Raw genomic sequence first — 27,367 nt, forward strand, 5'->3', positions numbered from 1 at the left:
TCCCATATTTGGTGGATAAGCAACCTTTATTAATGGAAGGAGGGCTGCTGTCAGCTACGGGGCTCATCACTTCGCTTGATTAAAGGTTGAGAGGCAAAGGTAAGCAAGACATTTATACCAGTATTATGGAATAGAAATGTTACAGATGTCTTGATATTTGCTGCCTCAGCTATAACATGTTTTGAGGTAAAGTTTTAGTTATATACTTCTGATATGTATCATGTTCTTTGCAATGAAATAATGTTTTACTTTTTTATTGGGTTTTAATAGCAAGAACTCTACTGACCCTGGTCTCCTTTGGACTCCAAATCCACCCTAGGTATAATGCACTCCCCAACTTACTAAATATTTGCTTTTTAATGTACATGATTAAGACATCAGACATTAAGACAGTTTGCACTGATAACACTATTTTAGTACTATCTACCATTTCATTATTGCACATGTGGTATCCTGATGGCTAATGTAATGCATGAAAAGATCCTGTTGTGAAAACTCAATGATGATACTATCATCAGTAATGGCTCAAACATTTTATATCTCTAACAGATTGAAAAATGGGTGATGCTGCCATGAAAGAGTTTGGGGCTGCGGCTTCTTTTCTGAGAAAGTCAGATAAGGAGCGTCTGGAGGCCCAGACTCGTATATTTGACATGAAGAAGGAGTGCTTCGTTCCTGACCCCGTGGTTGAATATGTCAAAGCTACAATTAGCAGTCGTGACGGTGACAAAGTCACCGCTGAAACTGAATTTGGAAAGGTAGGTACATTTTCTAAGTTCGGAAGGAGAGTACTGATGTAAATATTTCTACAGGGACATTTGGTTAGGTTTTAGTCAGTGTGAATGTAAAATGTATTCTTTTTTTCATAGACTGTCACAGTGAAGGAGTGTGATGTACACCCTCAGAACCCACCAAAGTTTGATAAAATTGAAGACATGGCGATGTTTACCTTCCTCCATGAGCCTGCTGTGCTGTTTAACCTCAAAGAGCGTTATGCAGCATGGATGATCTATGTAAGACAATGAAAACTTAACATAAAACATTACCTTCATTATTAAAGTTAAGAGCAACTTACTTGAATGAGTAAGGAACACATAATATCCTCCTATTATCTGTAATCCTTCTCTTACTATGGCAGACCTACTCTGGGCTCTTCTGTGTGACTGTCAACCCCTACAAGGGGCTGCCAGTCTACAACCAGGAAGTGGTTGTTGCCTATAGAGGAAAGAAGAGGAGTGAAGCTCCTCCTCATATCTTCTCTATCTCTGACAATGCCTACCAGTACATGCTGTCAGGTAAATAACACATTTTCCCCTTCATCTTGTTTAAATATTCCGCTCTCACATCATTCTATTTTGTATTAATCATTGGAAAAATCTCTCTTGCTGACAGACAGAGAAAACCAGTCAATCCTTATCACGTAAGTCACACAACCAACAAAAACCTCTTTAGTAGTTGTGGGTTATAGGTCTTGGTCTAAACCTTTCTGTCTCTCTTCCACTCAGCGGAGAATCTGGTGCCGGAAAGACTGTCAACACCAAACGTGTCATTCAGTACTTTGCCAGCATTGCTGCAGCCCCAGGTGCGAAGAAAGATCAAGCTGCTGAGAAGAAGGTCTGAATTACAAAATATATTTCTGAATTTTTCACGAAGTATGCTTTGTTAAGCGCAATAACACTTAATCATTTCTAAAAGGTGAAAGACATTTTGTAATTTTATATACTTGGCACTAAACCTGAAGTTGTGTCTTCCTTGTGTCCAGGGTACCCTGGAGGATCAAATCATTCAGGCTAACCCTGCTCTGGAGGCCTTTGGTAATGCCAAAACCATCAGGAATGACAACTCCTCAAGATTTGTGAGTGTTTGTGGGATTACAAACGGTAATTTCTAAATGAAAGTAATTCGAGTGGACTAAAATGAGCGTCTCTCTCCTTTTTAGGGTAAATTTATCCGCATTCATTTTGATAACCGAGGAAAACTGGCATCTGCTGATATTGAAACTTGTAAGCAACATTAACATTATAAAACAAATTTAAAAGCATCACCTGTCAACCTGTCAGTGTACCATAATAACAACTTATTTCTTTTACAGACCTTCTGGAGAAGTCTCGTGTGACCTTCCAGCTCAAAGCTGAGAGGGACTACCACATTTTCTACCAGATCTTGTCTCAGCAAAAGCCTGAACTTCTGGGTAGGTATAAAATATACATGTCATGTAGGGTTATTACTGTACTGTATCATGCATTGTATCATAAAATAAATACTTTCTATTTTGTGAATATCTTTTTAGAAATGTTGCTTATCACCAACAACCCCTATGACTACGCCTTCATCTCCCAAGGAGAGACAACAGTAGCCTCTATCAATGATTCTGAAGAGCTGATGGCCACTGATGTGAGCTGAATCTTCAAATCCCAGTCAAAAATGAATTTATAAATTGACCTTTACAATGCCAGAAATTCATTCTTGATCTTACATTATCTTTTTTAGGATGCCTTTGATGTTCTAGGCTTCAACCAAGAGGAGAAAAATGGCATTTACAAGCTGACTGGTGCCATCATGCACCATGGAAACATGAAGTTCAAGACCAAGCAGCGTGAAGAGCAAGCAGAAGCTGACGGCACTGAAGGTAAGACATGACTTTTGAAACACACTACCGCCAATGTCATTGAAAAGCAGTGATGACCCGTGATGAATTAATACCACAATTTCTCAACAGATGCTGACAAAGTAGCTTATCTGATGGGTCTGAACTCTGCTGACCTCATCAAAGGTCTCTGTCATCCAAGAGTCAAAGTAGGAAATGAATGGGTCACCAAGGGCCAAAATGTCGCCCAGGTAATAAGCTGAAGGGAACCTTTGGAGGATAGTTTGATTCAATAAGAACGTACATGTTAAAGATATTACTAATAATTTTTTTTCCTAAGGTGAACTATGCTATTGGTGCACTGTCTAAGTCAGTGTATGAGAAGATGTTTCTATGGATGGTAGTGAGAATCAACCAATCTTTGGACACCAAGCAGCCTCGACAGTACTTCATCGGTGTACTGGACATCGCTGGATTTGAGATATTTGATGTGAGTTTAAAAAGAATAGATAATCTACATGAAATAGTCTTTGGTTTGAGGAGAAATTATTAAGCCTGGTTTTAACATGGACCCTTTCATTATAGTTCAACACCTTTGAGCAGATGTGCATCAACTTCACCAATGAAAAACTGCAACAGTTTTTCAACCATCACATGTTTGTGCTGGAGCAGGAAGAGTACAAGAAAGAGGGCATTGAATGGACTTTCATTGATTTTGGTATGGACTTGCAGGCCTGTATTGACCTGATTGAAAAGGTAAGTACATTTTCATTTAAGTATGTTACTGAATTGCTTATTTCACTTTTAAAACAGTGCTATGACATTTTTCTATACTTCAATGATTTTTACAGCCCATGGGTATCATGTCCATCCTTGAAGAGGAGTGCATGTTTCCCAAAGCCTCTGATGCTACGTTTAAAGCTAAGCTCTATGACAACCATCTGGGGAAATCCGCCAACTTCCAGAAGCCCAGAATTGTCAAAGGGAAACCAGAGGCCCATTTTGCCCTGATGCACTACGCTGGAACTGTTGATTATAATATCAACAACTGGCTGGTGAAGAACAAGGATCCTCTGAATGAGACCGTTGTTGCACTGTACCAAAAATCTAATCTTAAACTGCTCGCTACACTCTTTGCAAATTATGCTGGAGCTGATACAGGTTTGTATTTAAAAAGGGATCAGCATCTTAGTTTCAAAATGATTATCAATGTGTCATGTGAAGGACTTGTACAAAGGTAGAACTGTATAATGACGGAGCTTTTAATATAAAAGCAAAATTTTCCCCCTTTATTTATTTCTCTCAATGTAATGTGTACAGTTTAAAACAATTTAAAAACATGTCTTTAATATATTTGTTTCCTTTCTCTTAATTCTAATGATAAATGTTTTATTTAGTTCAAGAGTCTGGTGGGAAGGGCAAAGGTGGTAGCAAGAAGAAAGGTTCATCCTTCCAAACTGTATCAGCCTTACATAGGGTAAGATCAATATAATTTAAATTGTGTAATACGTTAGCTAATTGAGACGTTCTTCTCAGATTTTAGATCTCAGAGTCCTTAACCATAAAGAATCATGGTGTTTATTCATAATGTACTGTTAATGAAGGTGGTAATGGGCGATCAATTCTCTCCTCTATGGGGCACTCACAGGAGAACTTGAACAAACTGATGACCAACTTGAGGTCTACTCACCCTCACTTTGTACGCTGCATCATCCCCAATGAGACCAAGACTCCTGGGGCCATGGAAAATCCTCTGGTGATGCACCAGCTGCGCTGTAACGGTGTGCTGGAAGGCATCAGGATCTGCAGAAAGGGCTTCCCAAACAGGATCCTCTATGGAGATTTCAAACAGAGGTATCTGTCATCTATATACATATATATATATATATATATATATATATATATATATATATATATACATCATTCATATGTCATAAGATCATAAGATCATTTAGTGTTTTGATGATGTGGTGAAGAGAACTGTTTAATACTTTTTTAATTTAAAAAAAAAAAGTAATTTGATATTTCATATAAATTGAAAAAATATCTTTTATCTTTATTACAAAGATATCGCATTTTGAACCCAAGTGCTATCCCTGAGGGACAGTTCATCGATAACAAAAAAGCTTCTGAGAAGCTTTTGGGTTCCTTGGATATAGACCATAACCAATACAAACTGGGCCACACCAAGGTAAGTATTGGTGAAATACATTTTAGCATATGTAGCATAAAACATATATTTCTGCCTCAGGGTGATAAGGAACTGCACAGAGTGACATTGTGTTTTGAGTTGTGTTTATCTATTGCTGATAATTCTTTTAAGTACAGACAATTGATGGCTTTCATTCACAATATTAATATATATATATATGTGATAACACAGAGATGTCAATGTAAGCTGTGCATAAGACATTATGTTTAACATACACACTCACAACCGTCTTAAAGCTAAACTGCTGATCTCATTTGTTTGCAAAACTCAGGTGTTCTTTAAAGCTGGGCTGCTTGGTCTGCTGGAGGAGATGCGAGATGACCGCTTAGCTCTAATCATCACCAGGATCCAGGCAAGGTCACGAGGTGTTCTGGCAAGAATTGAATTCCAGAAGATTGTAGAACGCAGGTACATGCACTAATCAATTCCAATGCCTCAGAAATATATGTACATTAGTGTTCAGTAAAGAAATACTTAAATTGCTCTTCTCAGTATCTTGAATCAATATCCACAGGGATGCGTTACTTGTGATCCAGTGGAACATCCGTGCCTTCATGGGGGTCAAGAATTGGCCTTGGATGAAGATGTATTTCAAGATTAAACCTCTGTTAAAGTCAGCAGAGACTGAGAAGGAGATGGCCAACATGAAGGAAGAGTTTGCCAAACTGAAAGAGGCATATGCAAAATCTGAAGCCCGCAGGAAGGAACTAGAAGAAAAAATGGTCACTCTTCTCCAAGAGAAGAATGATCTGCAGCTTCAAGTTCAATCTGTATGTTTAAAATAAGTCAGTATTGCAAATAGTATTTAAGTCAAGCGTCTGCCAATGTGTAATATTGTGTCTTTTCAATAATAACAGGAGCAAGATAATCTTTGTGATGCTGAAGAAAGATGTGAAGGGCTGATCAAGAGCAAGATTCAGCTGGAGGCAAAACTCAAAGAGCTGACAGAAAGACTGGAGGATGAGGAGGAGATGAATGCTGAACTAACTGCTAAGAAGAGGAAGCTGGAGGATGAATGTTCTGAGCTGAAGAAAGACATTGATGACTTAGAATTAACTCTGGCTAAAGTGGAGAAAGAGAAGCATGCCACTGAGAACAAGGTACCCCAAACACTAATTACTGTGGAATTACTCTGTGTCCCAAATCACATCTATGTTAAAGTTCTTCATAAATGTTTACACTCATCGTAGGTTAAAAACCTGACTGAGGAGCTGGCTGCTTTGGAAGAAATTATTGCCAAGCTGACCAAGGAAAAGAAAGCCTTACAGGAAGCTCATCAGCAAACACTGGATGATCTGCAGAGTGAAGAAGACAAAGTCAACACTCTGACCAAGGCCAAGGCTAAGCTGGAGCAGCAAGTGGATGATGTAAGTCTTAACAAGATCAGGTGGATATGTATATAATAAATAATAAATAAGTGAAAATGTTATAATATTACGGCCCACAGCTCGAAGGATCCCTTGAGCAAGAGAAGAAAGTGCGTATGGACCTCGAGCGAGCAAAGCGAAAGCTTGAGGGAGACCTAAAGTTATCTCAGGAGAGTATCATGGACCTGGAAAATGACAAGCAGCAACTTGAAGAGAGGCTGAAAAAGTAATATGAAAAGATCACTGTTAAAAACAAAAATGGATTTAAACATTTTCATGGACTGTACATTTTACATCTTTTTTATCTACAGGAAAGATTTTGAAATCAGCCAACTCACTGGCAAAATAGAAGATGAACAAGCGATGAGTGCCCAGCTCCAGAAAAAATTGAAGGAGTTGCAGGTAATAATTTAAATAGCATATAATAGGTTGAGTAATAAATATTACATTTTAACACCACAACTTGAGCAATACAATTTAACGTTTTGCTTTTATTTTGATCTAGGCCCGCATTGAGGAGCTGGAGGAAGAGCTTGAAGCAGAGCGAGCTGCCCGAGCCAAGGTGGAGAAGCAGAGAGCAGACTTGTCTAGAGAGCTGGAGGAGATCAGTGAGAGGCTGGAGGAAGCTGGAGGAGCAACATCTGCCCAGATTGAGATGAACAAGAAGAGGGAGGCTGAGTTCCAGAAACTCCGCAGAGACCTTGAAGAGGCCACTCTGCAGCATGAAGCCACTGCTGCCACACTCAGGAAGAAACAAGCTGACAGTGTTGCTGACCTGGGAGAGCAGATTGACAACCTGCAGAGAGTCAAGCAGAAACTGGAGAAGGAGAAGAGTGAGCTCAGACTGGAGCTGGATGATGTGGTCTCTAATATGGAACATATTGTGAAGGCTAAGGTAAAAAACTTGCATTATGTTTTTCTGTGCATTGATTGATTAATATTTTACAATGTTAGATTAAGACACATTCCATTCATTTTGAAGTAGTTTATGTACCAATATGAATACTTTTTGTTTTCAGAATAATTTGGAGAAAATGTGCAGGTCTCTAGAAGACCAGATGAATGAATATAAAACAAAGTCAGAAGAGGGACAACGTACCATCAATGACTTTACCATGCAGAAAGCGAAGCTTCAAACTGAGAATGGTAGGCACTTGATTTGAACAATGTGTTTTGTTTGGGATATTATGAGGTACAAATTTTTTATTGCTGCCAAAATTAGGTGAACTTACAAGGCAGCTTGAGGAAAAGGATTCCCTGGTGTCTCAACTCACGAGAGGAAAACAATCCTACACTCAACAAATTGAAGACCTTAAAAGACAACTGGAAGAAGAAGTCAAGGTAACACATTGAGACCTCATTTAGTGCAGATCAAATGTTGGTGCAAAGGAGGCTTTAAGACGTGCTCTCATTTCAGGCCAAGAATGCATTAGCCCATGCAGTGCAGTCTGCTCGTCATGACTGTGACCTCCTCAGGGAGCAGTATGAGGAGGAGCAGGAGGCCAAGGCTGAACTGCAGCGCAGCATGTCCAAGGCCAACTCTGAGGTAGCTCAGTGGAGAACCAAGTACGAAACTGATGCCATCCAGAGAACTGAAGAACTGGAGGAGGCCAAGTATGTCAAATTTATTTTCACTCAAACAACTCTGCAAAGTTTAAAAGCAATGAACCATCATCAAACTAAAACAAAACATTTCTAATGAATTCAATCATAATCCAGAAAGAAGCTGGCTCAGCGTCTGCAGGATGCCGAGGAGGCTGTTGAAGCAGTGAATGCTAAATGTTCCTCTCTGGAGAAGACCAAACACAGGCTGCAGAATGAGATTGAAGATCTCATGGTGGATGTGGAGAGGTCTAATGCTGCTGCTGCTGCTCTGGACAAGAAGCAAAGAAACTTTGACAAGGTTCGATTTAAAATACAAGTATCTCTTTTGCTCTTTTAGATGAAGAATTAAGGTGTAATTACATTTAAGCAGACATATTTCAGATCCTTCATCTAAAATCATCTAAAAACCATCTCTCAGATTTTGGCAGAATGGAAACAGAAGTACGAGGAGTCTCAAACAGAGCTGGAGAGCTCTCAGAAGGAAGCCAGGTCTCTGAGCACTGAACTCTTCAAACTGAAGAATTCCTACGAAGAATCTCTGGAACATCTGGAGACCATGAAGAGAGAGAATAAGAATCTGCAGGGTAAGGGTAACACCAGCTTACACCTGTATTTGCTTTAACAACTAACTAACTTACATTTTGTTTCTCAGAGGAAATATCTGACCTCACTGAGCAAATTGGTGAGGGTGGAAAAAATATTCATGAGCTCGAGAAGATTCGAAAACAGTTGGAACAAGAGAAGTCTGAGATACAAACAGCCCTGGAGGAAGCAGAGGTATGCTGCATTTTATTATGCTGGACTTTATAAACTTGAAAATTGGTAATGACTAGTCATATATTTGATTTTTAAATCTTTATTTCATGATAGGCCTCACTGGAGCATGAGGAAGGGAAGATCCTCAGAGTCCAGCTTGAGTTCAGCCAGGTTAAGGCTGATATTGAGCGCAAGCTGGCCGAGAAAGATGAAGAGATGGAACAAGTCAAGAGAAACCAACAGCGAATTGTGGATACTCTTCAGAGCTCTCTTGAGGCTGAGACTCGCAGCAGGAATGAGGCCCTCCGTTTAAAAAAGAAAATGGAGGGAGACCTCAATGAGATGGAGATCCAGCTTAGCCAGGCCAACAGGCAGGCAGCTGAGGCCCAGAAACAACTTAAATCTGTTCATTCACATCTAAAGGTATGTTTTTTCCTTTTTTTAAAAACATATCATAGACATAGTATGTTATCACTCCATTTAACTATCTTTACAATAAATGTCACACTCTTCCAGGATGCTCAGCTGCAGCTTGATGACTCTCTGCGAGCCAATGATGATCTTAAAGAGAACATTGCCATTGTTGAGCGACGCAACAACCTTCTTCAGGCTGAAGTGGAGGAACTGAGGTCTGCTCTGGAACAAACTGAGAGAGGTCGCAAACTTGCCGAGCAAGAGCTTCTGGATGTTAGTGAGAGGGTGCAGCTACTGCACTCACAGGTAAGGTGCAGGTATTGGACCTGGCACAGTTCTTTTCTATTATTGCCAATTTCCTAAGGAATTCTATAAATAAATTTCGCATTCGACCAGAATACCAGTTTGCTAAACCAAAAGAAGAAGCTGGAGGGGGATACAGCCCAGCTTCAGACTGAAGTGGAGGAAGCAGTCCAGGAGTGCAGAAATGCAGAGGAAAAGGCCAAGAAGGCCATTACTGACGCTGCCATGATGGCAGAAGAACTGAAGAAAGAGCAGGACACCAGCGCTCACCTGGAGCGTATGAAGAAGAACATGGAGCAGACCATCAAAGACCTGCAGCACCGTCTGGATGAAGCTGAACAGATTGCCATGAAAGGAGGCAAGAAACAGCTGCAGAAGCTCGAGGCCAGAGTGAGTATAAGTTGGTTGTTTGGCTCCTTGCATCATTTAAACATGTAAAATAAATAGCTGCTCTATGTGTACAGAGGTATTTGCTGACTTGTGACTGCGTCCTTATTCTGCAGGTCAGGGAACTTGAAAATGAGGTGGAAAGTGAACAAAAAAAGGCCAGTGATGCTGTAAAGGGAGTGAGAAAGTATGAAAGACGTATCAAGGAGCTTACCTATCAGGTAACTATTACACTACAAATCTGGCCTATTTGGCCAGATTTATAATAAGTGTGACACTTTTGCAGGTTGCTCAGTTCCAGCTCCATGAGATCAAGTAATCTTATTTGCGAGGATTAACTTTACCCAGTGATTTACTGGTCAAGGGTCAATCAATTACATTCAGTAGCAAAATATATATGCATTTTTATTTTATGTTGTTTTTGCATGATTTAGACAGAAGAAGACCGTAAAAATCTAGCGCGTCTCCAAGATTTGGTGGACAAGCTACAGCTAAAGGTCAAATCCTATAAAAAGACTGCAGAAGAGGCTGTAAGTGAAAATGCAAAACTTATATTTTACCAGTGAAGCAGATATCTGAGCAGATATGACAATGATATGACAATATATAACATATGGTGTGTCTGTTCTGCAGGAGGAACAGTCCAACAATAATCTGACAAAGTTCCGTAAGCTTCAACATGAGCTCGATGAAGCTGAAGAGAGAGCTGACATCGCTGAGTCTCAGGTCAACAAGCTACGTGCCAAGAGCCGTGATGTGGGGTCAAAGGTCAGTATATACACATACTGTACATACATTTAAAAATGGGAAATCACCTAGCAGTGTCAATCATCTTGTTCATATATTGTATAAGAATTTGTCAATGGTCTTACAGCATGGCATTGACCATTATAACTCCATTTACACCACTCCTCTGACGGGCTTAAAGGACAAATAATATAAGGATACTGATTCAACCTGTTATGACACAATGGTTGAAATAACACATAATAAAACACGTCAGTATTTATTTTGTGTTTTCTTTCTTCTGTTTCAGAAAGGACTCAACGAAGAGTGAAGTTCCCTCAAAAATGAAAACTTCTGAGGCACCTTTTGCCCATGTAATGGTGTCTCCCTAAACATATTTTTTGTTGAGTAGAATAAATGTATTTGCATCTGAATCGGTTTCTTGACTATTCATTGACAAAGGCTCTTGTGGTTCATAATTACAGAAAGCTAAACTTGACATATTTCTAATTAATAAAGTAAATTAATTATTTTGTGAAATTAATTGAAAAATAAATTATATGATTTCATAATGTAATAATAAACAAATAATGAATAAATAAAACACAAGGAAAAGCACAGTGACAAAGATACAACATCAAAAAGTGTATATTGAATTGCCAAATGTATCTTTTACTGTTATTGAAGAATTGTATTTTAAGAAAAGTATTTTCCATCAGCAGCACAGTCTATTATTTCTAATGAGCAAAATATGGTTATGCCACTCATAGGTCGGTCTAAAATGACTGATCAAAATTCTGATTCTGACTGATCAATATCACCTCATCTAAGTGAATTTCCCCCAAACGGTGAAACCTGTAAAGGGTTTTATTCAAACAATTAGACTATAGGCAAATCATCCTGATGCTTAAAACTAAAAAAAGGCAGTCTATGTATATGTTTAATTTATTCATTTATGTATTTACTCTTATTTACTTCCAAATATGTCATGTTTGGTCTTCCATAGACCAGAAATGACAGAAACGTAATTTCAATACATCACATGTATTTAACTGATGCTTTTATCTAAAGAATTGCAAGTATAATGTACATATAATCAAGTACATCAACATGCTGCTTCTTTGCTTCAAGTGCTAGATTTAGAGACAATTTGAGACAGAGAAAGTTTTAATTAATAAGATTTGTATTATTTAATGTGTGTCACTGGCTGCTTCAATTAAATTGCCCACCTGAACACAATGTATTTCAGGTTAGTTCATTAGTCTTTAAAAAAACAAAAAACTTTCAAAATAATGCTTTGTGTCAGCAAACTATTTATTTTTTAGGAGTGAAAATAAACTACTACATTACTCACTTATTCAAATCTGTAATCCTTGTGAGGATGACTATACTGGACATTTCCAGTCTCCTTCACTTGATGTTGCAACTCAGTATCATAATCAGCAGAGTGCGCTCACACACTCTATTTTAGTTTGCTTAAAAGGTACAGTAGCTAGTAAATGAGTCATGTTAAAGGACAACAATTAACTCTTCCATACTTATAACACCTACCATGCTATTTTATTACACATAATACTACACTGCTGGTAAACAATTATGAAGGTATTTCCAGTTTTACCTTTTCTTCAAAATTGAAACACAAATAGCGTATTTCTCTAAATTAATTGAACTGAATAAGTGAGCTGAATAAAATTTTGAAAAATTTCAAAGTTTTTTGTTTTGTTTTTTTACTGTAAAAACATGAAAAAGATATTTAAAGAGAATTAAGAAGCCTCAAAGGTGACCCTGTGATATGGAGAACAGACTGCAGAATGTTGCTACTTTAATCCCTCACTGAAAAAGTTAACTATTAAACACAGTAATACAGTCTACTTGCTAGTAAAAAATACTCAAAAATCCCATTCTCAGTATTAAACATGAAACATGGTAACATTATTTTGACATGAACATGACATGACCACCACTCTACCGACACAGAAATTAGTACATCATCCAATGGTGAGACAACCGTTGCTTTTTAAATAAATGTAAATCATATTGTACATCATAAGTAACACACTTAAATGTCTAAAGTTTAAAATATTTAAATCTAAAGTTGAATTTACTAACCTTCATATCAGTAGTGGAGGCCAGTCTTTAGTGACAAGCATCTTTTCAAAGCCTGATGAGGGAGGGTCATCTGGATCACAAAAAAGAGGCTGACTTGACAAAGATGTTTGACTGACAGCAGATAACCTCAAATTGGTGTATTCAGTGATGAGTCCTCCAAGACAGACCTAGAATTCAAGAAACAGCATTTCATCAATAAAACCAGGACATTGTAAGGACATATAAGTATATTATGGCAAATTTAAATTTTTGTCAGTTTTCCAAATTAGCACATTTTTGAATAGATTTGTAGTTCAGCATCCAAAAAAATATAAAATAAAACCAATGGTACCTTTCCATCATTTTGAATTGTTGTGGTCATTGCCTCATCACAACACAAGCAGTACTCAGGAGGAGAATCCACACAGAGGTCCACAGTCTGAATAAGTGGGGAGAAGAGGCAGGAGAAAAATCAACTCCTCGCCTCCACCAGAGCTCAACACCCCCTTAGAAGTAACCTTTTACAACAACAAAGGACAAATACTAACAATAGCTTTGTTGGCTCTAGTTTCAAACTTAAGTGAGGCAAGGTGCCTCACACCTTCCCTTGTGTGTTCATGTGATTGTAAAAGTCAGAGACACAAGGACTGTGAACAGCTGGGAATGAGACCTTTAATGGATGGCTGAGTGATCTGCTAGAGCCTGGAATAGACTGATGGATAAGTAAAGAAGATGAGAATTCTAGTACGAAGTCAAGCAGGCACAAGACCTAGTGAGATGTGATGTGATAGAAAGGAAGACAGCTAAGGACCCGATTGCATTACTGGCCAGCACGCTTTGTACGATTTAATTTGTACCAGACAGTTTTAATAATGTGAAAATAATACAATTCCCTACACTTGGCTTTAAATACTGTGCCAGACCAGAAACATTATATTACACATTTAAGAAATCTTCTGACTGTCAATTCATGGTAGTTTCAGGTTTCATTGTCCTTCAGAATAGGACACACTTGACTTGTTTTAAAATGTGGTCTAATAGAGATTCATTCATCACATAAGTTATATAGCATCCATTATTACACTACATAGTACACATAATTGGTTTCTCATGGGTTTATCACCTGTTGCTGCTGATCAAAGAAAAAATCCTGTCCTGACTACTTGCGTCACAAGCTGTCCCCAAGCTGTCCTCTGAACCACCAAGCCCCCAAAGGCCGCCAGCAGGAATTTCACAAGTTATCTTTGTGCTCAAGGATAAAGAGAAGAAAACAATGCCATGTCAACAGAAGCAGGCCAAGGGCACTCACAGCAGGCATCTTTTGGATGAAAGCCTAGAGTATAGGTTACAACAATATGAATTTGTTTCAGTGCACAAACATTGCATGGTTCTTCCTGGACTTCTGTGGTGTCCCATTATTTTTGCTATTTTACCATTTATTTTGTTGAATAAGAGGCCATTATGTTGATGTCAGTGATGATACCATTGGAACCCAAGACTATATCGATAACAATCTATATGCACAGGCCAGGTTAACTGTTTTACCAATGACAACGCACATGTTGGGTATTACACATCACCAATTCTAATAATACAAATAGCAATACAATTATTCAGATACTTTGGAAAAACTACTCTATATATAAGGGCACGACAGACACTAGCCAAAAAAAGTTAATATCATAATATATCATTTTTAATAATTGATAAATGATATCTAAATAAAACACAGGTACGACGTCACCTGAGCAGTTATAATAATTTGATACATCAAAGCTAAGAACATCCAAATAAATTCCAAATAGGAATTAGGGATGTCTCGATAGCATAAATGTAATAGTTGATACCAACACCAGTGAAATTCCACAATCCTCGATACCAATTTGATACTGTGGTAAAAATGTCCCTTATTACAATAATACAGACCAAAGACACCGCAACAGTGTTTCACTGCGGGAGGGGCTGAGCTCCTGCAGACACACAGACATAGCACAGCGGAGTGGATAGAGACAGCGAGAATGAGTTGACAATGGAGCACTGTGCATGAAAGCTTCATGAGTAAAACACCTGAACAGCTGCACTTGTCACCAACTTTAACACATTCTTGTTCCTATGGCATTAAATGGCAGAATAGAATATTTGTAGGTGTATATGCAGCCCTGTCAGGTCCGGTTACCAGTACCTACGGTACTATAGAAAAATGAGTACCATCAAGTTTTAGGAATTTTGGCATTGACTTGGTACCAAAGTAGCAATTCTTGTGACAACCGTAGTAGGAATAAATGACTTCATGGCTTCAAGGACTTCAAGGATACCACTGTTGAGTTACTACTACTATTAAACAGTGGTATCGTTTGGTGCCTACCTTTCCTCACGGCTTAGGACATATAGGTTTATATGCAGCCTTTTTACTTGGTAAATGTTCTACATTTACTTTTTTGTTGTTTTGTGTTCCATTTGCTAATTATATGTAATGCAAAGTCATTAAAAATAAAGTTGGATTCTCCCTCCTAAAGATTGATATGAAAGAGTAATTGTAGTCCATCCCTTGCCACATCCAATTGCTTAGATAAGTGTATGAACTGAAGGTACTGTGAGAGCTGCTGATGGCATCTATATTGGCATCCTAGGAGAGCATACTGTCCCTACAGATTTATGGCTTTTAACTCTTTCAGCTGTCTTACTACTAATCTTAATTGGCAAGCATATATGCCTAGTTCCAGGTAATTGAAAGTGTCAATTGAAAAGTGTTTCAAAAGGTGAGCTCAAATTAATTTCATGTACCGATAATATAATCGTGAGTTGGGTTGCATAGTGTCTGAAGATTTTTATTGGTGGTAAAGGAAAAAAAGGAAACAATGCCAGGTGACCAGAGTTAGCCTAAGAGCATATATCTGTGAACAGTGGTGAGTGATAACTAAAGGGATCTCACAGCTGTGACCTTGGCCTCGTCTTGCCTCTCTGTAGACAACAGCTGCAGCATGTATTCTCCCTCTTGAAATGTATTTCACACCCTATCACTTGACAGACTATTGTTGAACTTTAGATCACAAGGTATTTGATGTCCCATAAATCCTGCTCGCATGCTAGCCTACTTTATTTAGTTTTAGAGTAGAGAGGCAGTCTATGATAAAACCTGTCCATGAATAAGACATACATTATCATAAAGCACAGTGAATCTATCTTGAAAGCAACAAAAGGCCATTCATTTATTCATTCAGTATTCGGATTAATGTTTCCTCTTGAGATTTTCAGTGCAAAGAAAAGGATACACCCCTAATTAGTGCTGTTATGGAGCATACAGTATAGTAGGTCCCACTATGTGATTAATATTTAATTGAATCAAGATTGATTTAAGATTATCAATAAGCATTATAGTTGGAAAGGATTTTTCTACTCTCTCTCCTATAGTCACGCCCAAACAAGTATTTGATTTATGGGGTATATTCAACAAACAAAGAATCTTTTAATCGATTTTCCAGCATTAACTTAACTTCCACTGCCACTCTAATTGTTCATTTAAAAACTATTTAACATAACTTACTGGGACAAAAGAGAATTACTTGATAGACTGTAGCCTGTCCCTGTTAACCCCCCCCCTTCCCCTTTCTTTGCCATGTCCCGTCTGCTCATAAGGTGGGGGCAACAAATAGCAGCACTAGGCTCTACCCAATTTGGAGAATGCTTTTTGTGATAGGCAACCTGGATGCCATTTCTCTGATATTCATCCCCATATTTGGTTGACTAACAACCTTTATTAATGGAGAGGCACCCTGGTGTCAGCCACTGGGTCCATCATTTCACTTGACAAAGGTTGGCAGTCAAAGGTAAGAAAACATCTACTCAAGTAGAATTGAGAATTGCTACGTTGAATGCGAGTGGCCATTCTGAAGAATCTGTTTGTTTTAGATGTTACAATTACTCCCAGTTATATATAGACAGTACAATTTAAGTATATTTTACTTGTCAGACTTGATTTGTGTTCATTAAATGATGATGTAATATGACATTTAGTATGCTTCTGTTCACTAAATGTAAATAGCACAGATCCCAATTCCCCGGCGTGTGGAGTGAAACACCTGAGGTAAAATTCAAAGCTACATTTATGTGACAAGTGCAATCATTTTTTATTATTAAGTACAAAAGTTAACCCAATTACTATTTAAAGCATCTTGCTGTTCTGTTGACACATGCATATGTGAGCAACAAATGAACCAATGCCTTTTCTGATTCTGCCATTTGGGGGTCGTTCATGTTCATGCTCATATCAAGGACTTATGCATGTCTGTATGATTCTGTTAGAGACACGTCCATTTAAACTAATATATTTCTGTATTTGCATTAAGAGATAAAATGTTACATATTTTAAATAATAGGCTATAGGTGTTTTAACAAAGCAGTGACTGGATATATTGTTGTTTGTATGAAGAAGGTTAATTATGTCTAATGGATTCTTTAAATAGGTTTTCATGAAGCTTTTGTCTTGTGTGTGTTACGTGAATGATCAATGGGTCATACGTATGTATGCAAAGACAATTACAGGCTGTAAAAAATGTTTTATTCTTACAAGGTTGAAAAATGGGTGATGCCGCCATGGCAGAGTTTGGGGCTGCTGCTCCTTTTCTGAGAAAGTCAGATAAGGAGCGTCTAGAAGCCCAAACCCGTATATTTGACATGAAGAAGGAGTGCTTCGTTCCTGACCCCGAGGTTGAATATGTCAAGGCATCCATTGTTAGTCGTGATGGTGACAAAGTCACTGCTGATACCGAATTTGGAAAGGTATACTTCATATCAGTTTAGTTCAGTTCAAATGTATGCAAATACAAGTTTTGACCTTTGTTTGAGAACGTGTTTTATATCTTTCTGCAGACTGTCACAGTGAAGGAGTGTGATGTACACCCTCAGAACCCGCCAAAGTTTGATAAAATTGAAGACATGGCAATGTTCACCTTCCTCCATGAGCCTGCTGTGCTGTTTAACCTCAAAGAGCGTTATGCAGCATGGATGATTTATGTAAGACAACTGCCTAATTTGTAGAATTTCATAGATTCCTACGACATCTCAGCATCTGATGCCACTATCCTCTATTCCTCAATACGGCAGACCTACTCTGGGCTCTTCTGTGTGACTATCAACCCCTACAAGTGGCTGCCAGTCTACAACCAGGAAGTGGTTGTTGCCTATAGAGGAAAGAAGAGGAGTGAAGCTCCTCCTCATATCTTCTCTATCTCTGACAATGCCTACCAGTACATGCTGTCAGGTAAATAAAACATTTTACCCTTCATCTTGTTTAAATATTCCGCTCTGACATCATTCTATTTTGTATTAATCATTGGAAAAATCTCTCTTGCTGACAGACAGAGAAAACCAGTCAATCCTTATCACGTAAGTCACACAACCAACAAAAACCTCTTTAGTAGTTGTGGGTTATAGGTCTTGGTCTAAACCTTTCTGTCTCTCTTCCACTCAGCGGAGAATCTGGTGCTGGAAAGACTGTCAACACCAAACGTGTCATTCAGTACTTTGCCAGCATTGCTGCAGTCCCAAGTGGGAAGAAAGATCAAGCTGCTGAGAAGAAGGTCTAAATTACACATGTATTTTTTATATAATACAACAAAAAATATAAATGTAAGTCAAAGTTGCTTCTTATCTTAAAGCCTTTATTTGTTAATGTCTTTATTTAACAAAACCAGGGTACCCTGGAGGATCAAATCATTCAGGCTAACCCTGCTCTAGAGGCCTTTGGGAATGCCAAGACCATCAGGAATGACAACTCCTCAAGATTTGTGAGTTTGTGTGTGACTGCAGTGAGGCTACTTGATTATCATTAACTGACTGAGAGTTACTTTTTCATATTAGAAATATAAATGAACACTACTTTTCCTCTAAGGGTAAATTCATCAGAATTCATTTTGACAACCGAGGAAAGCTGGCTTCTGCTGACATTGAGACGTGTAAGTAAAGTTAAATCTATCCATACATACATTTTCTAAGGCACCTATTCTTAGTGGTGGTGTAGCCAATCTCAGTATGTAAGAGGCAGGGTACATAGACTGGACAAGATTCCAGTCGATCACAAGGCATACACAGATACTGTAGGAACACACAAATGTACACGCGTAATCAAACTAATTCTGAGAATTTTAGTCTTTAGTTGCCAAACTTGCAAGTCTTTGGAAATCGGAGCAACCCAAAAAATTCACACAGAGGGAGAACATGCAAGAATGTAAAAGGCCCTTGCTAATTTGAACCCAGGAGTTTATTGCTGTATCCACTGAGCCAATGTGCCACCCATGTTAAAAAAAACAACTAATTCATAAAAAATGTATTAAATAATGTTTAATAAAATAAATTGTGGCAGCTCTGACCATTTAGTTTTAGGGGGAAAAAAGTGTGTATATATAAACCTGTTGTATATGTATTGTTGAATCAAGGAGTAATAGTGTACCAATAATTATAGCTAAACCTACTCCCAGAGCAAATTATTTCATATTTCATACACAATAACAAAACATATGTATTATACCTCTAACAGACCTTTTGGAAAAGTCTCGTGTGACCTACCAGCTCAAAGCTGAGAGGGACTACCACATTTTCTACCAGATCTTGTCTCAGCAAAAGCCTGAACTTCTGGGTAGGTATATAATATACATGTCATGTAGGGTTATTACTGTACTGCATCATACATTGTATCATAAAATAAATACTTTCTATTTTGTGAATATCTTTTTTAGAAATGTTGCTTATCACCAACAACCCCTATGACTACGCCTTCATCTCCCAAGGAGAGACAACAGTAGCCTCTATCAATGATTCTGAAGAGCTGATGGCCACTGATGTGAGCTCAATCTTCAAATCCCAGTCAAAAATGAATTTATAAATTGACCTTTACAATGCCAGAAATTCATTCTTGATCTTACATTGTCTTTTTTAGGATGCCTTTGATGTTCTAGGCTTCAACCAAGAGGAGAAAAATGGCATTTACAAGCTGACTGGTGCCATCATGCACCATGGAAACATGAAGTTCAAGAACAAGCAGCGTGAAGAGCAAGCAGAAGCTGATGGCACTGAAGGTAAGACATGACTTTTGAAACACACTACCGCCAATGAAGAGGTCATTGAAAAGCAGTGATGACCCGTGATGAATTAATACCACAATTTCTCAACAGATGCTGACAAAGTAGCTTATCTGATGGGTCTGAACTCTGCTGACCTCATCAAAGGTCTCTGTCATCCAAGAGTCAAAGTAGGAAATGAATGGGTCACCAAGGGCCAAAATGTCGCCCAGGTAATAAGCTGAAGGGAACCTTTGGAGGATAGTTTGATTCAATAAGAACGTACATGTTAAAGATATTACTAATAATTTTTTTCCTAAGGTGAACTATGCTATTGGTGCACTGTCTAAGTCAGTGTATGAGAAGATGTTTCTATGGATGGTAGTGAGAATCAACCAATCTTTGGACACCAAGCAGCCTCGACAGTACTTCATCGGTGTACTGGACATCGCTGGATTTGAGATATTTGATGTGAGTTTAAAAAGAATAGATAATCTACATGAAATAGACTTTGGTTTGAGGAGAAATTATTAAGCCTGGTTTTAACATGGACCCTTTCATTATAGTTCAACACCTTTGAGCAGCTGTGCATCAACTTCACCAATGAAAAACTGCAACAGTTTTTCAATCACCACATGTTTGTGCTGGAGCAGGAAGAGTACAAGAAAGAGGGCATTGAATGGACTTTCATTGATTTTGGTATGGACTTGCAGGCCTGTATTGACCTGATTGAAAAGGTAAGTACATTTTCATTTAAGTATGTTACTGAATTGCTTATTTTACTTTTAAAACAGTGCTATGACATTTTTCTTTACTGCAATGATTTTTTACAGCCCATGGGTATCATGTCCATCCTTGAAGAGGAGTGCATGTTTCCCAAAGCCTCTGATACAACCTTTAAAGCTAAGCTCTATGACAACCATCTGGGGAAATCAAACAACTTCCAGAAGCCCAGAATTGTTAAAGGGAAACCAGAGGCCCATTTCTCCCTGGTTCACTATGCTGGCACTGTTGATTATAATATCAACAACTGGTTGGTGAAGAACAAGGATCCTCTGAATGAGACTGTTGTTGGACTGTACCAGAAATCTACTATGAAGCTATTAGCTCTGCTTTTTGCAAATTATGCTGGAGCTGAATCAGGTAAGAATAATTTCAATGTGCTGCATTAACCTCAACTGGGAATATCAATATTTTAGAAAATGTATTACAGTAAGAACTGCAATACTAAATCATTTATTCCTGTGTCTGTTAATGCAATCCAATGAGTTGTACACATTGTTTATTAGCTGAAGGTGGAAAGGGTGGCAAAGGAGGAGGAAGCAAGAAGAAGGGTTCATCCTTCCAAACTGTGTCTGCCTTGCACAGGGTTAGTAAAACACATTAAGAGGTGTGAATGGCTGCCTCACGTGGAATACTGAGACTGAGACTTTTACTTTGTGATATGCATCACAGTAATCCCCTAAACTGGCTGTTAAACACAGGGTTTAATTGACTCCACAGGAGAACCTGAACAAGCTGATGACCAACTTGAGGTCTACTCACCCTCACTTTGTACGCTGCATCATCCCCAATGAGACCAAGACTCCTGGGGCCATGGAGAATCCTCTGGTGATGCACCAGCTGCGCTGTAATGGTGTGCTGGAAGGCATCAGGATCTGCAGAAAGGGCTTCCCAAACAGGATCCTCTATGGAGATTTCAAACAGAGGTTTGCATTTGATGAACAATGACAAAAAAGGATGGTCTTGTCAAAAAAGTTGCTGTGTTTTACAGGATGTTTTCACAGCAAAAGATTTTTTTATCTTTTGTATTTGTGCCACAGATACCGTATTTTAAACCCTAATGCAATTCCTGAGGGACAGTTCATCGACAACAAAAAGGCTGCTGAGAAACTGTTGGGCTCTCTGGATATTGACCACAATCAGTACAAACTGGGGCACACCAAGGTTAGCATTTACAATTTTGATTGAGAGAAAATGAATTCTGCATTACCGATGTTTATTACTGACTATCCATTATTCAAAAAGGTGTTCTTCAAAGCTGGACTTCTGGGTCAACTAGAGGAGATGCGCGATGACCGACTAGCACTAATTATTACTGGCATCCAAGCACGGTCCCGAGGCCTTCTGGCAAGAATTGAATTCCAGAAGATTGTAGAACGCAGGTACCTACTCACAGCTTGGCCAAACTCCCTAAAGGGGCTTTAAAATCTAATTTTTGAATCAGGCTAAAGCACAATTTCCTCTGCTAGAGCATACTTTAAAGATGATGAAAATCTGTTATCTGCAGGGATGCATTACTTGTGATCCAGTGGAACATTCGTGCCTTCATGGGGGTCAAGAATTGGCCCTGGATGAAGATGTATTTCAAGATTAAACCTCTATTAAAGTCAGCAGAGACTGAGAAGGAGATGGCCAACATGAAGGAAGAGTTTACCAAACTGAAAGAGGCTTACGCAAAATCTGAAGCCCGCAGGAAGGAACTAGAAGAAAAAATGGTCACTCTTCTCCAAGAGAAGAATGATCTGCAGCTTCAAGTTCAATCTGTATGTTAAGAATAAGTCAGTATTGCAAAAAGTATTTAAGTCAAACGTCTGCCAATGTGTAATATTGTGTCTTTTCAATAATAACAGGAGCAAGATAATCTTTGTGATGCTGAAGAAAGATGTGAAGGGCTGATCAAGAGCAAGATTCAGCTGGAGGCAAAACTCAAAGAGCTGACAGAAAGACTGGAGGATGAGGAGGAGATGAATGCTGAACTAACTGCTAAGAAGAGGAAGCTGGAGGATGAATGTTCTGAGCTGAAGAAAGACATTGACGACTTAGAATTAACTCTGGCTAAAGTGGAGAAAGAGAAGCATGCCACTGAGAACAAGGTACCCCAAACACTAATTACTGTGGAATTACTGTGGAATTGTCCCAAATAACATCTATGTTAAAGTTCTTCATAAAATTTTACACTCATCGTAGGTTAAAAACCTGACTGAGGAGCTGGCTGCTTTGGAAGAAATCATTGCCAAGCTGACCAAGGAAAAGAAAGCCTTACAGGAAGCTCATCAGCAAACACTGGATGATCTGCAGAGTGAAGAAGACAAAGTCAACACTCTGACCAAGGCCAAGGCTAAGCTGGAGCAGCAAGTTGATGATGTAAGTCTTAACAAGATCACGTGGATATGTATATAATAAATAATAAATAAGTGAGATTGTTATAATATTACGGCCCACAGCTCGAAGGATCCCTTGAGCAAGAGAAGAAAGTGCGTATGGACCTTGAGCGAGCAAAGCGAAAGCTTGAGGGAGACCTAAAGTTATCTCAGGAGAGTATCATGGACCTGGAAAATGACAAGCAGCAACTCGAAGAGAGGCTGAAAAAGTAATATGAAAAGATCACTGTTAAAAACAAAAATGGATTTAAACATTTTTATGGACTGTACATTTTACATCTTTTTTATCTACAGGAAAGATTTTGAAATCAGCCAACTCACTGGCAAAATAGAAGATGAACAAGCGATGAGTGCCCAGCTCCAGAAAAAATTGAAGGAGTTGCAGGTAATAATTTAAATAGCATATAATAGGTTGAGTAATAAATATTACATTTTAACACCACAACTTGAGCAATACAATTTAACGGTTTGCTTTTATTTTGATCTAGGCCCGCATTGAGGAGCTGGAGGAAGAGCTTGAAGCAGAGCGAGCTGCCCGAGCCAAGGTGGAGAAGCAGAGAGCAGACTTGTCCAGAGAGCTGGAGGAGATCAGTGAGAGGCTGGAGGAAGCTGGTGGAGCAACCGCTGCCCAGATTGAGATGAACAAGAAGAGGGAGGCTGAGTTCCAGAAACTCCGCAGAGACCTTGAAGAGGCCACTCTGCAGCATGAAGCCACTGCTGCCACACTCAGGAAGAAACAAGCTGACAGTGTTGCTGACCTGGGAGAGCAGATTGACAACCTGCAGAGAGTCAAGCAGAAACTGGAGAAAGAGAAGAGTGAGCTCAGACTGGAGCTGGATGATGTGGTCTCTAATATGGAACATATTGTGAAGGCTAAGGTAAAAAACTTGCATTATGTTTTTCTGTGCATTGATTGATTAATATTTTACAATGTTAGATTAAGACACATTCCATTCATTTTGAAGTAGTTTATGTACCAATATGAATACTTTTTGTTTTCAGAATAATTTGGAGAAAATGTGCAGGTCTCTAGAAGACCAGATGAATGAATATAAAACAAAGTCAGAAGAGGGACAACGTACCATCAATGACTTTACCATGCAGAAAGCGAAGCTTCAAACTGAGAATGGTAGGCACTTGATTTGAACAATGTGTTTTGTTTGGGATATTATGAGGTACTAATTTTTTTCTGTTGTCAAAATTAGGTGAATTTACAAGGCAGCTTGAGGAAAAGGATTCCCTGGTGTCTCAACTCACGAGAGGAAAACAATCCTACACTCAACAAATTGAAGACCTTAAAAGACAACTGGAAGAGGAAGTCAAGGTAACACACTGAGACCTCATTTAGTGCAGATCAAATGTTGGTGCAAAGGAGGCATTAAGACATGCTCTCATTTCAGGCCAAGAATGCATTAGCCCATGCAGTGCAGTCTGCGCGTCATGACTGTGACCTCCTCAGGGAGCAGTATGAGGAGGAGCAGGAGGCCAAGGCTGAACTGCAGCGCAGCATGTCCAAGGCCAACTCTGAGGTAGCTCAGTGGAGAACCAAGTACGAAACTGATGCCATCCAGAGAACTGAGGAACTGGAGGAGGCCAAGTATGTCAAATTTATTTTCATTCAAACAACTCTGCAAAGTTTAAAAGCAATGAACCATCATCATACTAAAACAAAAAATTTCTAATGAATTCAATCATAATCCAGAAAGAAGCTGGCTCAGCGTCTGCAGGATGCCGAGGAGGCTGTTGAAGCAGTGAACGCTAAATGTTCCTCTCTGGAGAAGACCAAACACAGGCTGCAGAATGAGATTGAAGATCTCATGGTGGATGTGGAGAGGTCTAATGCTGCTGCTGCTGCTCTGGACAAGAAGCAAAGAAACTTTGACAAGGTTAGATTTAAAATACAAGTATCTCTTTTGCTCTTTTAGATGAAGAATTAAGGTGTAATTACATTTAAGCAGACATATTTCAGATCCTTCATCTAAAACCATCTAAAAACCATCTCTCAGATTTTGGCAGAATGGAAACAGAAGTACGAGGAGTCTCAAACAGAGCTGGAGAGCTCTCAGAAGGAAGCCAGGTCTCTGAGCACTGAACTCTTCAAACTGAAGAATTCCTATGAAGAATCTCTGGAACATCTGGAGACCATGAAGAGAGAGAATAAGAATCTGCAGGGTAAGGGTAACACCAGCTTACACCTGTATTTGCTTTAACAACTAACTAACTTACATTTTGTTTCTCAGAGGAAATATCTGACCTCACTGAGCAAATTGGTGAGGGTGGAAAAAGTATTCATGAGCTTGAGAAGATTCGAAAACAGTTGGAACAAGAGAAGTCTGAGATACAAACAGCCCTGGAGGAAGCAGAGGTATGCTGCGTTTTATTATGCTGGACTTGAAAATTGGTAATGACTAGTCATATATTTGATTTTTAAATCTTTATTTCATGATAGGCCTCACTGGAGCATGAGGAAGGGAAGATCCTCAGAGTCCAGCTTGAGTTCAACCAGGTTAAGGCTGATATTGAGCGCAAGCTGGCCGAGAAAGATGAAGAGATGGAACAAGTCAAGAGAAACCAACAGCGAATTGTGGATACTCTTCAGAGCTCTCTTGAGGCTGAGACTCGCAGCAGGAATGAGGCCCTCCGTTTAAAAAAGAAAATGGAGGGAGACCTCAATGAGATGGAGATCCAGCTTAGCCAGGCCAACAGGCAGGCAGCTGAGGCCCAGAAACAACTTAAGGCTGTTCATTCACATCTAAAGGTATGTTTTTTCCTTTTTTTAAAAGCATACCATAGACATAGTATGTTATCACTCCATTTAACTATCTTTACAATAAATGTCACACTCTTCCAGGATGCTCAGCTGCAGCTTGATGACTCTTTGCGAGCCAATGATGATATGAAGGAAAACATTGCCATTGTTGAGAGACGCAACAACCTTCTTCAGGCTGAAGTGGAGGAACTGAGGTCTGCTCTGGAACAAACTGAGAGAGGTCGCAAACTTGCTGAGCAAGAGCTTCTGGATGTTAGTGAGAGGGTGCAGCTACTGCACTCACAGGTAAGGTGCAGGTATTGGACCTGGCACAGTTCTTTTCTATTATTGCCAATTTCCTAAGGAATTCTATAAATAAATTTCGCATTCGACCAGAATACCAGTTTGCTAAACCAAAAGAAGAAGCTGGAGGGGGATACATCCCAGCTTCAGACTGAAGTGGAGGAAGCAGTCCAGGAGTGCAGAAATGCAGAGGAAAAGGCCAAGAAGGCTATTACTGACGCTGCCATGATGGCAGAAGAACTGAAGAAAGAGCAGGACACCAGCGCTCACCTGGAGCGTATGAAGAAGAACATGGAGCAGACCATCAAAGACCTGCAGCACCGTTTGGATGAAGCTGAACAGATCGCAATGAAAGGAGGCAAGAAGCAGGTGCAGAAGCTCGAGTCCAGGGTGAGTGTCAATAACTTCTGAGAAATGAAATGAGCAATCTAATAAAATTACGAAATCATCAAAAGCTGGTAGTATTGAAAATCTCTACTTTCCCTCATAATAAAAAGCCTTCATAAAAATATTTCACACAAAAAAATTTATATACAATCTTCACTCCCTTAACAGATCAGAGAACTGGAAAGTGAAGTGGAGGCTGAACAAAAAAGATCCAGCGATTCTATCAAGGGAGTCCGAAAGTATGAGAGACGAATCAAAGAGTTGACCTATCAGGCAAGTTTCAGTTCATTTCGGAAATTGTGGAAAAGTGAGAATGTAGTTTCTATTCAAAATTAAAATTCTCTTGTTCTTTTCTCTTTTCAGACAGAGGAGGATCGTAAAAATCTTGCCCGTCTGCAAGATCTGGTAGACAAGCTGCAGCTAAAGGTCAAATCCTACAAGAAAGCTGCGGAGGAGGCAGTAAGTGGTCTTAGCATTTTAGAGAAACTAACACAGATAAAAAACACATAACCTACAAGCCCACAGCATCAGCTGTATTTTAAATACAAAGATACATGTCAGGCACTGATGAGGATATTGTCTTTTTTGTTCTGCAGGAGGAACAGTCCAACAGTAATCTTACCAAGTTCCGCAAGCTTCAACATGAGCTTGATGAGGCTGAAGAGAGAGCTGACATTGCTGAGTCTCAGGTCAACAAGCTACGTGCCAAGAGTCGTGATGTGGGGTCAAAGGTTAGTTTTTTTGTGTTGGACACACTGCATGTGCCTGTTCTGGGTGAATTAGGGTTTTAGTAAATATGGCACTACTGCTGCCACAAATTGAATGTATTAAAATATATAGTAATATATAGTATAAATTGTATATTAAAAGTAGTATATTCTTTGGTCCTGTCAGAAGAATGGAATTACAGAGAAAACACTAAAGTACTGTTATGAGCCAGTCAGCATATTGCTAGCAGAACCCATTAATTAAAAAAAAAAGGTTAAATGTGCACAAATGTTCCTGATATGTAGGAGAGTGAATCTAAAGGTTTGATCACAAATCATAATGCATTTAAATCTGCAAATAAATGAATAAAAATGTATATCTTCAATAACAAAGAAATGTGTTTAACTGTTTACCTATTTTTCTCTTATTTCAGAAAGGACATGACGAAGAGTGAAGCTCATGGAATGAAATTCCTGTTTGAGGCACCTGATGTCTGAAGAGTGTCTCCCTAAGCATGTCAGTTGTTCAGTAGAATAAAGTTAATCTGCATCTCAAA

General features: G+C 38.9%; 1 protein-coding gene and 1 long non-coding RNA gene across 10 annotated transcripts in view; one reads left to right on the forward strand and one right to left on the reverse strand.

Annotated features, from left to right (window-relative positions):
- LOC127361574 (uncharacterized) overlaps positions 1-27,367 on the reverse strand; it is a 34,582-nt gene that overhangs the window by 5,374 nt on the left and 1,841 nt on the right. For 3 of the 7 annotated variants that reach the window (XR_007884307.1, XR_007884308.1, XR_007884304.1), the window contains exons 3-7: positions 21,046-21,188; positions 13,569-13,694; positions 12,798-12,884; positions 12,467-12,633; positions 4,278-4,420 (exon numbers count right to left, since the gene is read on the reverse strand). This is a non-coding gene — a long non-coding RNA (uncharacterized LOC127361574). Of the gene's footprint in view, positions 1-949; positions 1,010-4,277; positions 4,421-12,466; positions 12,634-12,797; positions 12,885-13,568; positions 13,695-21,045; positions 21,189-27,367 lie in introns of all 7 variants that reach the window. The other 4 variants (XR_007884311.1, XR_007884305.1, XR_007884309.1 and 1 more) reach the window with 4 other exon arrangements.
- On the forward strand, positions 1-27,367 carry LOC127361435 (myosin-7-like). Of its 3 annotated transcripts, none has more exons than XM_051396079.1 (39): positions 1-99; positions 271-319; positions 550-758; positions 870-1,013; positions 17,549-17,705; positions 17,803-17,830; positions 17,916-18,024; positions 18,139-18,231; positions 18,336-18,399; positions 18,981-19,079; positions 19,180-19,283; positions 19,380-19,518; positions 19,615-19,733; positions 19,822-19,971; positions 20,067-20,237; positions 20,334-20,643; positions 20,790-20,869; positions 21,004-21,209; positions 21,324-21,447; positions 21,529-21,665; positions 21,791-22,046; positions 22,134-22,376; positions 22,471-22,647; positions 22,728-22,873; positions 22,959-23,049; positions 23,153-23,542; positions 23,667-23,793; positions 23,870-23,988; positions 24,065-24,261; positions 24,367-24,550; positions 24,671-24,836; positions 24,905-25,029; positions 25,114-25,422; positions 25,516-25,719; positions 25,810-26,106; positions 26,272-26,380; positions 26,471-26,562; positions 26,700-26,834; positions 27,245-27,367. In XM_051396079.1, exons 3-39 carry the CDS (start codon positions 558-560, stop codon positions 27,263-27,265), a joined length of 5,823 nt encoding a protein of 1,940 aa, XP_051252039.1. In that variant the 5' UTR covers positions 1-99; positions 271-319; positions 550-557; the 3' UTR covers positions 27,266-27,367. The 3 variants fall into 3 exon arrangements, with proteins under 3 accessions (XP_051252039.1, XP_051252022.1, XP_051252031.1); XM_051396062.1 differs by lacking the exons at positions 17,549-17,705; positions 17,803-17,830; positions 17,916-18,024; ... (30 more) ...; positions 26,700-26,834; positions 27,245-27,367 and adding exons at positions 1,139-1,295; positions 1,393-1,420; positions 1,506-1,614; ... (30 more) ...; positions 10,265-10,399; positions 10,668-10,791 and having other exon boundaries at positions 5-99; XM_051396071.1 differs by lacking the exons at positions 1-99; positions 271-319; positions 550-758; positions 870-1,013 and adding exons at positions 14,598-16,272; positions 16,488-16,529; positions 17,016-17,224; positions 17,315-17,458.

Source organism: Dicentrarchus labrax, unplaced genomic scaffold (assembly GCF_905237075.1).
Source record: "Dicentrarchus labrax unplaced genomic scaffold, dlabrax2021, whole genome shotgun sequence".
Classification (NCBI taxonomy): domain Eukaryota; kingdom Metazoa; phylum Chordata; class Actinopteri; family Moronidae; genus Dicentrarchus; species Dicentrarchus labrax.